We start from the raw sequence: 14,049 nt of genomic DNA on the forward strand, positions 1-14,049 counted from the left end.
GATTTTATATTTTCAGTTATGATGCATGCACAAGTCGAGTTTTGGTTAACGAAATGGAAATGTTTTATATACTTGTGTAATCATATATGAGATTATATCAAGTGTAATAGGATGTATAATAGGCTTATTACGGACTCCGACAACCTTAAGTCGATCTGAACCCTAGTGCTGTAGCGGTTTGATTTCCGAGTCGTTACAAAATTAATCTTGCTTCGATGCTTTTTTCGGGTAATGAATCTGTAAAATAAGAAGAACACTAGGTGGTTTGGTGGACAAAACCTCCGATACTTAAATAACTTATTTTTTTGAGTAATAGATCTGCAAAACAATAAGAATACTGGATAGTTTGGTGAGCAAAATCTCCGATTCTTAAATAACTTGTTTACATACTTGGAGATTACCTCTTTAAATAACTTGTTGATAGTCTCATTCTAGTAAATTTTGATTCTAGGATTGAGTTTTAGTAGGATAAGAAATCTTACTGTTTGATACTTTAATTTGAAACGGGTCTTAAAGACATATTTAGTTTAGAATAATTGCAGCTCATTCAGATTTTTAGATTTTTTTTCATACTAATTCTTGTTAGTATCATTAATGTTTACATAAATATAATTATTAAAAAAGAAAAAAAAAACTGCTTGGGGATTATTCATTTCAGGTTTCACCTTTTCTTTTTTTTTAAATCTAATTGTTTTGTATATAAATCTTCTTCAAGGGCTAAGTCAATTTGAAAATTGTTGAAAGGATGTGCTTTTATTTATTTATTTTGTATGAAAGTATGTGATTTCAATTTCACGTCTTCCATGAAACGTAAAGATGGGTTGGATGCGAACATCAGCCGTGCCTAGTCCATTTGAAGGCTCCACTGGACCACTGCCCAACTGTTATGGCCCATTAATAGATTGGGTTAGTGTGTTATTTTTATTATTATCTAATTAACATGTACACTTGACAGATAAGCTGCAATGTATATCTGATGTAAGACCGAGCTTGTTTTAATTAAAAGTTTGTTAAATTAATTTATAAATTTTAAAATTAAACATATTTTCTTATTTATAATAGCTTTTTACTCTTATAGAAGGTTTGATCTCACTTAAAAAATAAAAATATTAAATTTATTCATAAATATAAATGTTCAAATTTATTTTAAAAAAATAGTATTAAATCGCTGGTCTCAATACTTAATAATAAACAATGGTGTATTTTCATCTCACCATGAATTACCATTGTACAATCAATTGTGATAATTGTCCAAAATTGGCCTTTATTTGCAACTCAATCCCACAAATTTCCTGCTCTTAACAGAAGATCAAGATAGAAATGACAAAGAAAACATAAAAAAATAACAAGTGAAAATGAAACCTCCCTCACACGTGCTATATACACGGGAAAACACCGGAGAAATGCAGCATAAAACTAGTGCATACAGCGTACCTACACAACGACAATCACTTATTTGAAGACACGATGAGAGCAACAATGGAGTTGATTCTCCACCTACCATTGATTAATGGGGAGGTGCATGCAGGGCTTTGTAGGACTGTGGAGCAGGAGCTTCGTCATCTGTTGGGGGGGAAGCAATCTTCATAGAAGATGCAGGAAGAGTACAAGGAATAAAAGAGAAACTACTCTCACGAGCACAACTCCTAGGCTTTGCAAAAAACCGAGCACACTCCGCCGCAGGTCTTTGACCAGGAAGCCCCATGATGCAGTTCCTGTTCACATTAAGCCTCCTGGCTCTTATCAGCCTCCTGCATTGGGGGCCAACTTGAGTGAAATAGTTATAAGTCAGCGTAAAATTGAAAGCATTTGGCAGCCTGCACAGGACCTCTGGTATTGGCCCGTAAAACAGATTATGGGCCATGTTCAGATACTGCAACTTCGCCAGGCAGCCAAAAGATTGTGGGATCGGACCTGTTAACAAGTTGGTTCCAAAGTCTAACACTGTGGCTTTCTGCAAGTACCCGATTTCGAAAGGTAGGCAACCTGTGAGCCTGTTGCGTAAAAACAGCGCCTCAGTGAGTGTATTCCAGGCTCGGCCAATGCTTCTTGGGATTGGACCTGTGAGCTGGTTGTTGGCTAAGGTAATATAGAGAGCTGGAGTGTTGCCGAAGTTTGTAGGGATTGTTCGATTGAACTGATTATTATTGACAAAAAGAACGTCAGTGTCAATGTTGAATGCTTGAGCTGGGACAGGACCCAGGTAGTTGTTGAACCGAATGTCCACAAACATTAACTTCTGGGCTCTGAGAACGTTGCTAGGAAACCCTCCGATGAACTTGTTGTTACTCAAGTCAAGCTCGTAAAAGTATCGCAGTTGGTTGAGGTTTGAGTTTATTGGGCCGCTAAAGTTGTTAGAATTTGCATGGAAAATGGCTATATCAGGCAAATTCATGATAAAACGATAGAAGTTCAAGTTACCACCAAATCTAGCACCATTGAATTCAATAGCAGCTAGTCCAGTAATGTTTCTATCAGGGACAGTGTCACAGAAGAAGCCTCTGAAGAGACAATAATTGTTGCCAACCCAAGTCCCAGTGTAGTTTCTAGGATCAAATGTAATGTTTCTTTTGAGTTCCTGGGTGATGAAGAGAATTCTAGCTCTATTAGCCAGGGGTCCTGGATTGTTGCTGGGTTGACGTGGCATGGGGTTGAGTGACGGAGGATAAAGAGGTGGTCGGGGGCGGACACGAGGGAACGGACGAGGACGAGGTGGTGGGGAAATTGGAGGGCATCTTGGAGGAGCAGGACATTTTTGTGCAAGGGAGTGAAGTGAACATGTTCCTATGATTAAGATAAAGAGAAAGAAAGTTGCAGACATGTTTACTTTGAGGATGGAGAATTGTAGGATTTGATAGGAGTACAGAGATGAGAACTTACATATATTGGTGGATTGCTCTCATGTAGTGGAATCTGCTTTTTTTCCTTTTATTATTATTCTTATTAATTTTCCTTTTTCTTTTCCTTTTCCTTTTTTGTTGAATTAAAGTAAAAAATAAATTAATTAAAATTTCAAGTTAAATCCAATTCAGCTAAAAATTAAAATTTGCTAAACTTTTTATTTCTTAATTAAATATTAGGATGAATTACTCTTTCTATATTTATCAAAATTAACAAACTCAGCTCATAGTTTTAAATCCTAATATTTTATTTATTTATATTATATGCAGTTTTTTATAAATTTAAATTATATACTATTTAATATATCTTTTTAAAATTAAAAATAAGTTAATAATATTTTATTTAATTAAATTTGTACACACTACTTCATTTTCAAGTTTATGCAGCAGTAGTGTAACAACAGTTATAAAATTGTTCTATTAACACTATTTGATGATCTGAGATCTAGAAAATAGGATTTTTACAATGGGCTCTGTAAAATCTAGAAAAAGCTTGAACATAGAAAGGAGCATTTCCCCTTTTATATGTTTTCTTTTGTCTGCTAGTGACGTGCTATGCTGATACGGATGTACGAGGAAATCAGATCTCTGCCCCATGTGTAACGGCCTCTGATTCTCCCTGTGCGCGTATAGGCGGGTCTACGAGGCGAGTGGATGGATCCTTTTTCGGGTTCCGGGTTGGGCCGGAGGATAAGAACAAAGCGGGGCCCAAATGGGATCGGCCCGAGGTGTAGTGAAGACGAGGCCGGCCTGGTGGAGAAAGCCAGATGAAGTCAGGTCGTGAGGCTGAGCGGACTGGACCCGATTGGCGTGAGTGGCTTGAGGATCTCTAAGTAATGGGCTATTTTCTTGGGCCTGCCCTTAGATTGAGGTGAGGTGAACTAAGAAGTCATCACTATTAAAACAACAATTTAGTATTTAATTTAGTATTATTTTAAAATTATTATAAAGAAAATTTAAATTTTTTATAAATAATAATATATTTTGATAAATTATTTATTTTATTTTATTAAAATTATAATTTTAATCTTATTTTTTATTCATGGTAAAAAAAATATAAATTATTCTCAAACTGTCTCCAGACTAATAATTTCCAGTTGGAATGGTTTTATAAAATATTGAAATATTTTAATTTATCCCAAACATTAAAGCCTTTATCTTTTTCTTTTATGTCTTTGTTTACTTTTCTTTTTGATATGAGAAGCCAGTATCATAGAGCCACCGACAGAGTACGTAAAAATTAGTGCTTATGTGGAGATCCTACACCAGTCACCATTATAGTAGTGAAAGCTGATGAGATACTGAAATCTTGTGGCTTCGTTTAATCGTTTGACAATAATTGCTTGGGGAAGGCAATGTCGTATATTATAAAGTTAACGTTCAAAGCTTAAAGTGAACTAAAGCAATATGTCTTCCTATCATTTCTTCCCTTTGCTTAAAGCCAGACCTCAAAAACACACTATTTATTACATGTTACATAAGGAGGGCAGGGAATAAAGATAATTTTCTCATTTTTTAAAGTTGTTGATATTGATTTGCGAGGATCCGGTCAATGATCTACCGGGTTAGGTAAATATTTAATGCGTTTGCCTATCGAAAAAATTATTTTTAGAGGTGAAATTATGCGTTTTTTAAATCTGCGTACTCCTTGGTTAAAACCTCTAAGAACGCCGTTCTGCGGAATATATGACCTATGCGCCTTTCAGTTCAGCGTTATCAATCATAAAATTTCGAGTACTCCACTTTTTTAAACTAAATTTTAAGATGAGTTAAATTCGACTATATTTTAAAAATTTTATAAAAAAATAAGCAAAATAAAGAATCATACGTCAAGAGAATGATAATTATGACTAATTATTGAAAGGTTCACAAATTGCATTGATATTTCAAATGATTCCAACAACCAGTTTAAACATTGTAAGGCCTTGTTTGGTTTAAAATCTTCTATTTTTTGATAAGTAAGTTACTTCCTTCACTTCAAAAAGTAATTTTTCTAAATTTTTGGAAAATTAAAAAAAAAAGTGCCTATTAAACAAGCTGAACATATCAACTTTTCGAGAACTTTGAAATTTCTCAGTTAATTTACTCCAACCAAACATGTCTTAATTTTTACCATTTATGGTAACTTTCTGCATATATCTTTATGGAGGGCATTAATTGAGATTCCAAAGTACTTGGAGACTAGTTTTATGAAAGGAAAATGATTTTGTACTCACACATGTTTACGTATTATTGGATCAAAATATCTTCTAAATGTTATCATCTTTAAGAAAATGTAGAAATTTTTCTTAATAATATACATAAATTTCATAATATTCCTTTGGTTTTTTAATCGTTTGAAAATTTCTTTTACAATAATGAATGAATTTTTTAAATAATCAATAATGGCTTGAATGTTAAGATTATGTTCTGCAATAATTTAAAAAAAAAAAAGAATTATAAACTCATGCAATTTTTTTTTCAACAAACCCTTTAATTTTTAAAATAAATATTTTAAATTTTAAAAATATATCAAATAAGTCATTAGAGTTTTAAATTTTAAACAGGATAAATAAATTATTAATACCTTTATAAATAATTTTTTAATATATTTTATTTTTTAAATTAAAATTAAATTTTTTATTGAAAAATATTTGTAATAAAAAATAAAAAATATTTTCTAAATATAAATCACTTTCTAAAAACAAACTGTGTCTTAATAAAAACTTTTTCTTGATTATTCTATTGAGAGGCAAATTGGGTTGGCAATGTAAATTCATAGATATTGATAAAAAAAAATAGTTATGAATAGATAAAATAGTTAAAAGTGCTATTTAGACTACATTTATTTATGAAAAATAATTAGTCTATGAAAAATATTTTTTTATAAAAAGTAAAATATTTTTTAAAAAAATAACTTATTTTTTATTTTCAATTATAATTAAAAAATAAAAGATATTAATAAATTTTTATATGATTAGAAAAAATATTTTCTGTTTAGTTTTTTTAGTGTTATAAACATTAAAACTTGTAAAATATATTTTTTTTAAAATAAATAGAGAGTTAAATAAAAAAAATAGCTTGATCCATACTTATTTTCTATTATTTAATTAAAATTAGAAGACAATGGGGTGAATAAGATGCATATTCTTACCTGCAAAATATAATGGTGCAAAATTTTTTTCTATCAGCAATCCGAGTTAATTAATTTTTAATTTTATAATTTTAATTTAAATTTAGTGATTAAGACTAAACGATTCGTATGAGTTTAGTTTATTTTAAAAAAAAAAAAAATTGGTCTTTGACTGTCCCACAGATTATATTTAAAGATGTAAACGGGTAGAATATCCGCGAAAATTAAACTACTCGAATCCGAACCCGATTTATATTAGTAATATCCGAATCTGTTTCGAACCCGATTAAAAATTAATTTAAACTATCTGAATTCATATCAAATCCGATTATTATTATCCGAACCCGTTTAATCTTATATATTTTAACTAATAATTTATATAAAAAATATTTCTCAGTAATAATTTTCATTTAAAAAATTTAATATTTCTAAAAAATATTTAAATTTAAATTTTTAAATAAAAATATATAAAAAAAATTTATAAATATTATTGTAAAATATATTTTTTATATTAAATTAATTATTTATATAAACGGATTCTCATATCCGATCCGTTGTTATCCCTAATTATATTATCCCTTCTCAATGGGATGCCCAGTTGGCTCTTTTTTTTCATAAGAGACATAATTACGTTCACTAATCACGCTGTGATTATATTAAATAAAGAAAAACCATACTCAGCATTATTCTTTTAAAATATCAAAAGCCATGGCCCATGCAGATTTGCTAACGTACGGCCACGATCCCCACTGACATCATATTATTTTTTTTTTATTTTTGTCTTTGCACATCTCATCTATAACAAATTTAATGCACATTAATTAAAAATATTGTACCACTCATTGTTCACTTTTGAATAAAAGAGCGGGGTTGAGAAAAAGAGTTTTAAGAGTTTTGTTCGTCGGCAGAAGAGGTTTCAATCTCGGAGTCTCCTCTTTGTTTGTTGGTGTAATTTTTTATCTCAATCTCAGAGTCTTCTTTTTGTTTGTTGGTGTAAATTTTTATTTTATCTTTTTTATTTTATTTTTATTGAAAAATTTTACTGTATATAAATTTAATTTTTTATAATTTTAATTTTTTAAATTTTAGTTTTACTCTCATGGATGTTTAATTATTGATATCGATAATTTAAAGTCATACTATTACGTCCGGCGAATAATACTTTTTGGCGTGTATTACCATATTCTTTTTTTTAGTATAGTGATTTATTCTTGTAAAGATTTAAATTTTGATTGATAGTTTGAAACTTTTTAGTGGGTGCTAAATTTAATTTGATGAATGTGAATTTACGATGATCATCGAGAATTTAGCATACTTCTATTACTTGGATCATCTTTCTATTGAATTTGTATGTTCGTCTATATTCTTAATTAGATAGTCTTTATTTTGAATTTATATTTCAGAACCGCAATAAAATTATTAATATAGTAATCAAATTTTATTTAAAAAATTAACTTATAACTAGTCTTTTAAAATTAGTATCGATTTTAATAAAAAAATTAAAGAAAAAAAGCATATTCGTTAGCCATTCTATTTATGCACACTAAAGTTTAGAGTAATTGGACTATCTTTCTTTTTTCTTTTTTCCTAATTTCCTCTTTTAAAAAATACTTTTGTTTATTTTAAATAAAGTTAAAATTATTTTAAGTTTATAATTATATTAAATACTATTTTAATCCTATTGATAATAAATTTCTTAATTATAAAATTACTAAGTGATATAACGATTAAAAGTTTATATTTAATTGATAATTTTATAGAATGGATTAAAATGATAAAATTTGAAAATTACATAATTTTTACTATATCACCGTGTCATGTTATTCAACCTAAAATAATTTTTTAAATTTTATTTTTAAAATAATCTTTAATTTTTTGTCAGTCAATTTTTAATATTTTATAAAAGTGATTTTAGAAAATGAGAATTAGAAAATGAATTTAGGAGTTTATTAAGATTCATATAATATAATTATATAGTTAAATACTTAAATTATATTATTTTAATTAATTATTTTTAAAGTACAAATTAGAATTATAAAAATTTTAAAAATATAAATTTTTTTTATAATTATATTATATTATATACCATATGTATATGTCATGTTACATGACTTTTTTATTAGTTTATTAACACTTAAATAAACAGTAAAATATAATTATATTGATTATTTTGAAATTGGCAAAATTTTTTAATTTTAATTTAATAATTATTAAATTTATTTATAAAATCAAATAGAATCTGAAAAGTATTTCACTCATGCTAAAAAAATAGTAAAAATAATCTGATTAATTTCTTTTTATCTTTAAAATTATTTATTCTAAAATACTCGCCTCTATGATAAAAATTAAAAAAAAAAAAAAAAGCAGCATCTCAATGCGCAACTTATTAATTATATTTAGAGCCTGAGCCTTTAAATTAAAAAAAAAAAAGAAAAAGAAAAAGAAAAAGATGCTGACAGAAAGAGCAGGAAATTAAAGTGGTTATGAATTAAATAAAGCTTCGTGTTTCACATGTAGCACTATTCACTTCACTGAGTGGCTAAATTATTAAGCACAGCCTTGACACGTGGCACAAAACCACTCGCATGAAAATTAAATTAATTAAGTAGAACTAAAGCTGATCAAATAAACAAACATAATTTATTTGATTAAAGACAAAGGGAACAATTTTTATTGACTTGGATTTTGCAAATTCTAAGTCAAGAATTTTGGTTTTCTCAAGAGGAAAAGAAATAAAGCGATTCCTATGTCCCATTTGTCTTGCTTTATTGCATAAAGAAGAACATATTCCAAAGTTCACCCTTCCTTTAGCTCTTTTTTCTATGCAAATTATTAACACATCTTGTATACCTAATTTTAAATAAAAATATATTTTAATTTTAAATTATATATCAAAATTATATTAGACGCATGTAAGAATTTTCAAGCAATGCTATCTGTAAATTGTCTGGGCCTTTTTGTTGGGTATTGTCTGAAAGGAGTTTTCCGACATGACCCATTAATCTATTATGATGAGGCCGATTAGGATTCTCGATGAGCATGTCCAATCCCTTGCGAGGCCATAGCCAATGACTCGATTTCTATGGCCCAACTAAACTCTTCTCCAATTTATTAATGTTCAAACCCGTTGAATCAAGAATACAATTTTGAATTTTGGTCTAGTAATTTCGTTCCTTCTCTTAGTAGACAAACTGCAACGATGTTACTCTATAACAATTTCATTATTAAGTAATAATTTACATAAAATATGGTTTTTATATAATTTATGTTTTTATACTTTAATAATTCCATAAAATATTTAAATTTTTTAAATTTATTTTATATATTTTTAATCTGATCAAGAAATAATAAAAGTCATTCAAGTTTAAACATCAACCAGATTTTATAACTCTCATAAACCAGTTAAAGGCACCAGTTTAGTGTAACAGTAAATTGAATATACAATCACAAATGACTTTTTCATGGAGCAAAGTAAATACTTTATTAAACATCTAATACCCTAAGACATTAAGCTTATTGACGATATTATGCTCAACTTCTGAATCAACCTATAATCTGAGATTCAGAAAATAGGGTTTACAAAGTGATCAGTAACCTTAGTTTGAGAGACAGGTGTTTCTCTCCTTTTATTCCTTTCCTTTGCCTGTCAGTGACGTGTAACGACCTTACTTCTATTGGGCCATCTGTCTCTGTTATACTGATACGGACGTACGAGAGTATCAAATCTCTGTCCCATACGTAATGGCCATTTAATTCTCCTCTGGCACGCATGCAGGGGGACCCACTAGGCGGATGGGCTGACCACATTCCTTCTTTCGGGTTGGGCTGAAAGAGGAGATGAAGGTGAGCCTAGAGGGGGTTTGATTATTGGGCTGAAAAGACTGGGCCGACCTGATTGAGAAATCTAAGTGGAGCCTAGTCTAGCGGTTGAGTGAGTTGGACCTGACTCATGCGGGAGACTTAGAAGCCTTCAAATCGTGGGCTGTCATCATGGGCCTAGCCTTAAACCGGGGTAGTGAAATCCAGCGATCATCACAACCCATTGAAAATGCCCACAATCTCGGCATTTAATATTTTGTAATCAATATCCAAAACCCTTATTTTCCAATTATTTTTCAATATTAAGACTTTTTTCAAATACAAATATAATTCATCCGAAATTTGACACATTCAAAAAATTTTCGCCCAAAATTTATCTCCTTTAAAAAATATATTTTTGATGCCCTATGAATATAATTTCAAATGTATAGGAGTATGTTATCTCACCAATCTATCAAGTCAATAGTGATGAATCTCTCTATGATGAATTTGAATCCTATTCGATTGAACCTATTTACACAAGAGTAGAGTCGTGCGCGCTAGTGGATAGACCCACATAGCAGACTTTAATTAGGCTATGATCCGAACTCTCCATATAGACTTAATCGTGATCTGAATATCTGAGACCTAATAATTATTAATTTATATAGAATATTTTAATTAGTTTTTCATTTAAAAAAAATAGTATGAATTTTTAATTCATTATATTGTTGCATGTATTTGAACTTCAGAAATAATATATAAAATTAAAAGAATTTCGACTATAAAGACTAGTTTATTGTTTATTTAAAATTAGAAGAAAAAGTTGCTTGCTTATAAATTAAACTAATATACAAGTTTTATTAAACTACATTGAATATTTTAATATAAATCATAAATTCGAAAGGATAATGTCAATATCGTAATAACTGCAAAAAGATTGTAGGAGAGACGTGGAGAAAAATTATACTGAATCATTATAATTTTATATAAATAATTCTATATAAAATGACAAATCAATAACAGCTATATATAAATAATATATTCTAAATAAATTTTAAAAAAATATATTATTTTTCTTCATAATTTTTATATATCTTTTAATTATTTTAAATTTTTTATATTATAATAATATATAAGTTTTTAAATATATTTTAATATTTTTAAAATAAATATAATTAAAAAAATAATAAAAAAATTATTTTTTTAATATGCATATAAAATAAAAATTATAAAATAAAGAAAATAATTATAAATTTATGTAAACATATTTAATTGATTAATTTGTTATATTATATCATAGGCAAGGCTCTATTATATAATTTCTGGCAGAGCTGAGTTCAAATGCATTGAAAGAGAGAGAGCAGGAAGCAATCATAACCCAACCGACCATTTTGACTTTGCATTATATTTCCCCAATTAGGTGGGGTCACGCATGTCCTCTCAAAAGTCGTACACACATCACCCATTTTCAGATTCCCCACAACCCCCATCGTCGCTCCCTCAACCCTCCCACCCACCACTCCATTCAATATCTTTCCCTTTCTTTTTTCAACCATGGGTAAATTTCAAACCGCTTTAAACGTATATCTTATCACTACACTAAACGGATTTTAATGTAAAAAAACATGGTAAAAATTAAAAATGCAGCCTATTTGTATTACCCAACATCCCAATCCACTGGGCATCTTTGTATTATTTTATCAGGGAGGTCAAACTATGCCTTCCAGTTCAAGCTCCCCATCTCTGTCTCTCTCTTCATCCTTTTAAAATATGCACATTAACATTAGTGGAGAATGGAACAATTTCAAGTGGGCAGCCTTGCAAGATCCACCACCGTATATTTTTATATATATGAGCATCAAAAGAGAATAAAAAAATTAAAAAAACAAAACAAAAACTCTCCACTACTTGCATGATTCAACTCCCCAACAGATCCACCATATCTACTCTTTCCTAACCTTTTCTTTTTTTCATTTATAAACAAAGTCTTCGGGGAGGGAAAAAAAAAAAAAAGACAAAGCACAGGAACTCTCTACATTTTTCTTCTTAGGCCCTCTGCGTTGACTATCTCCTCATTGGTATCATTTAACGGCTGTGATTTAAAACTAATAAAGAACATTGCTGAGCTCTTGGATTAGTTGAAATTTTTCAAGATGATTCAAGAACCCGAACTGCTGGTGCATCGTTGATGGAGTTGGAGTGATTGTGATTACCTTCGTATGTGATAATCAGCATCATGGGATCATCTAGAGCTCTCTCCACATGTTTTTTTGCTGGGCAGCCTCTCATGCTGCTGCACTTGTAATATCCCCTGAAAAAAATTGGAACAAGCAGATCAAAATCAGAAAATCAAGTTCTTAATCCTTGTGACTCGACCAACAAATTTTGAATCTAAATCAAGTTAACAAACCTTGGATGAGGAGATCCTTTGATGGGTTTTTGTCCATATTTTCTCCAGGAATACTCATCAGATGGAATATCAGCCAGCTTATTACTAATTGCAGGCACTCTAATCACTCTCTTCACTCTTGATTTTCTGTTCAATCAACAAAATATATATAATCAATAAGTATTTTAAAAACAAATCCACAAAAGATTGGTCGAGTTTTAGTTTATGTTTGTTGATAAATTCAAATATCGAACCTTTTCTTGGAGCAATGGCATCGACCTGAAGAGGAACCGCACTTGAGAGCAGCATCGTCCATGGAATTACACTTTCTTTTAAGGGAAGCTGAAGACAGAGGAGGTTTCCCAGCAGATGAAACATGTGAGGGTTGGGCAAATTGAAACCCAGAGGACATGGATCGCTGTACACTGTCGGTTTCCCCTGTTAAAGAAGATATGAAAGAAGTAGCGGCGGAGATTGAAGGTGAATTTGAAAAATTGATAGAAGGCTGAATCTCGTTCCTTTCTGAAAACCCATTCTTTGTAACTAAAAGAGGAGTCTTTTGCTGCTGGTGGCCGTGAGTATTGGGCAAGGGAGGAAGCCGATGAACTGGGGTTGGTTGGTAAACTCTAAAGGCAGAGCCTTGCTCTGTTGTCTGAGAACTAATAGGTCGAACAGTAGGCCCTGGATCTTGAACTTGTTGCTGCTGCTGCTGCGGTTGTGGTTGTGGTTGCTTCGGCCGTTCTTGAGTAGCAGAAGCAGGAGACACGGGGGCTCTACGAAATCGAGCATGGCCGGTTCTTGTGGTGCGACCCAGCAAAGAAATAACCTTTTTGAAACTGTTAACAGCCGCATCTGTAACAGCCATAATATTATCCGTCGCCGGAGGATTATTAACGGCTGAAGAGGATGATAACTCAGGATAATACTGTTGTTGTTGCTGCAGCTGATTTCTTTTCAGTAGCTTTATGACCTCCTCAACGTTCTGGATCCCAGCAGTCGCCGCTTCTCTCACAGCAGTCTCTTGCATTTTTGTTGTAAAACTATCGCCGGAAAAGCCCATCATCAATTCCACAGCCATCTCCTCACCAGCATCCAAGATGTGTAACCCCACGGATAGGTACAAGGAAGAGAGGCGTACAGATATAAAGACCTAACAGAACAGATTCAAGAGAGCTTGAAATAAAATAAAATTAAAAAAAAAAGATGTGGGCCTGAGATGATTCGAGTCAAACTAATGCCCTCTCTCAAGTCTCAATGCATGGAAAAGCCTTGCCGTCAAAGGCTTAACCAAATAGGTAACGTCCACGTGGCGAATTTTGTCATCATATTGACCACCTCTCTGATAGCGGGGCCCAATGAGTTATGGAAGACCGTGTAAAAAATGATGGAAGATAGAGATAAGGTCAAATGGGATGTGATTAGCCGTTGGATTGAATAGTGATGAGTGGGTAAAAATTGGAGAAAGAGTTGGAGACAGTGAGGAAGGGTTGACCTTTTACAGCTTTTAACGTAAAAGTCATAAGGTAAGCCCAAGGTGAAGGGTGAGGGGCCCAGTAGGGTCCCACTTTAAGTCACATGGGATTCTTTTCTTCAAACATTATATTTTCAAATTAGTACAATTTTTTACCGTTAGATTTGTCAAAGATTCAACGTTGGAGTTGAAACTTGTAACTGATAGGGTCCACAACCTGCATGGACCTATGGGGTGAGGAGGAGTTGGTAGATGCTTCCAAGTAATCTATGCATTATTATCATTAAAGTCAAACCTTCTTTATTAGAGTAGTTTTTTATTTTAAAAAATTAGACAAATGGAATCAATCAATATCAAAATATGAATAGAATAGATT

At 30.9% G+C, this 14,049-nt stretch overlaps 2 protein-coding genes across 2 annotated transcripts; both read right to left on the reverse strand.

Moving 5' to 3' along the window:
• Window positions 1-1,238: 1,238 nt before the first annotated feature.
• LOC110614376 (uncharacterized protein At4g06744) lies at window positions 1,239-2,864 on the reverse strand. The gene has a single exon (XM_021755895.2). It carries the CDS (start codon window positions 2,819-2,821, stop codon window positions 1,508-1,510), a length of 1,314 nt encoding a protein of 437 aa, XP_021611587.1. The 5' UTR covers window positions 2,822-2,864; the 3' UTR covers window positions 1,239-1,507.
• An 8,743-nt stretch (window positions 2,865-11,607) lies between these two features.
• On the reverse strand, window positions 11,608-13,338 carry LOC110616151 (probable WRKY transcription factor 7). The gene is made up of 3 exons (XM_021758490.1): window positions 12,457-13,338; window positions 12,224-12,349; window positions 11,608-12,124 (listed from the first exon to the last, which is right to left on the reverse strand). Exons 1-3 carry the CDS (start codon window positions 13,278-13,280, stop codon window positions 11,962-11,964), a joined length of 1,113 nt encoding a protein of 370 aa, XP_021614182.1. The 5' UTR covers window positions 13,281-13,338; the 3' UTR covers window positions 11,608-11,961.
• Window positions 13,339-14,049: the final 711 nt, after the last annotated feature.

Source organism: Manihot esculenta, chromosome 5 (genome assembly GCF_001659605.2).
Source record: "Manihot esculenta cultivar AM560-2 chromosome 5, M.esculenta_v8, whole genome shotgun sequence".
Lineage (NCBI taxonomy): Eukaryota > Viridiplantae > Streptophyta > Magnoliopsida > Malpighiales > Euphorbiaceae > Manihot > Manihot esculenta.

Bases quoted from the DNA above. Each gene is read 5' to 3' on its own strand.
- LOC110616151 (XM_021758490.1), bottom strand. From the start codon at position 13,280: ATGGCTGTGGAATTGATGATGGGCTTTTCCGGCGATAGTTTTACAACA. The intron at 12,350-12,456 runs GTTCGATATTTG...TTGATTGAACAG, and splicing joins TGCCATTGCTCCAAGAAAAG to AAAATCAAGAGTGAAGAGAG. The intron at 12,125-12,223 runs GTTTGTTAACTT...AATTTTTTTCAG, and splicing joins AAAGGATCTCCTCATCCAAG to GGGATATTACAAGTGCAGCA.
- LOC110614376 (XM_021755895.2), bottom strand. From the start codon at position 2,821: ATGTCTGCAACTTTCTTTCTCTTTATCTTAATCATAGGAACATGTTCA.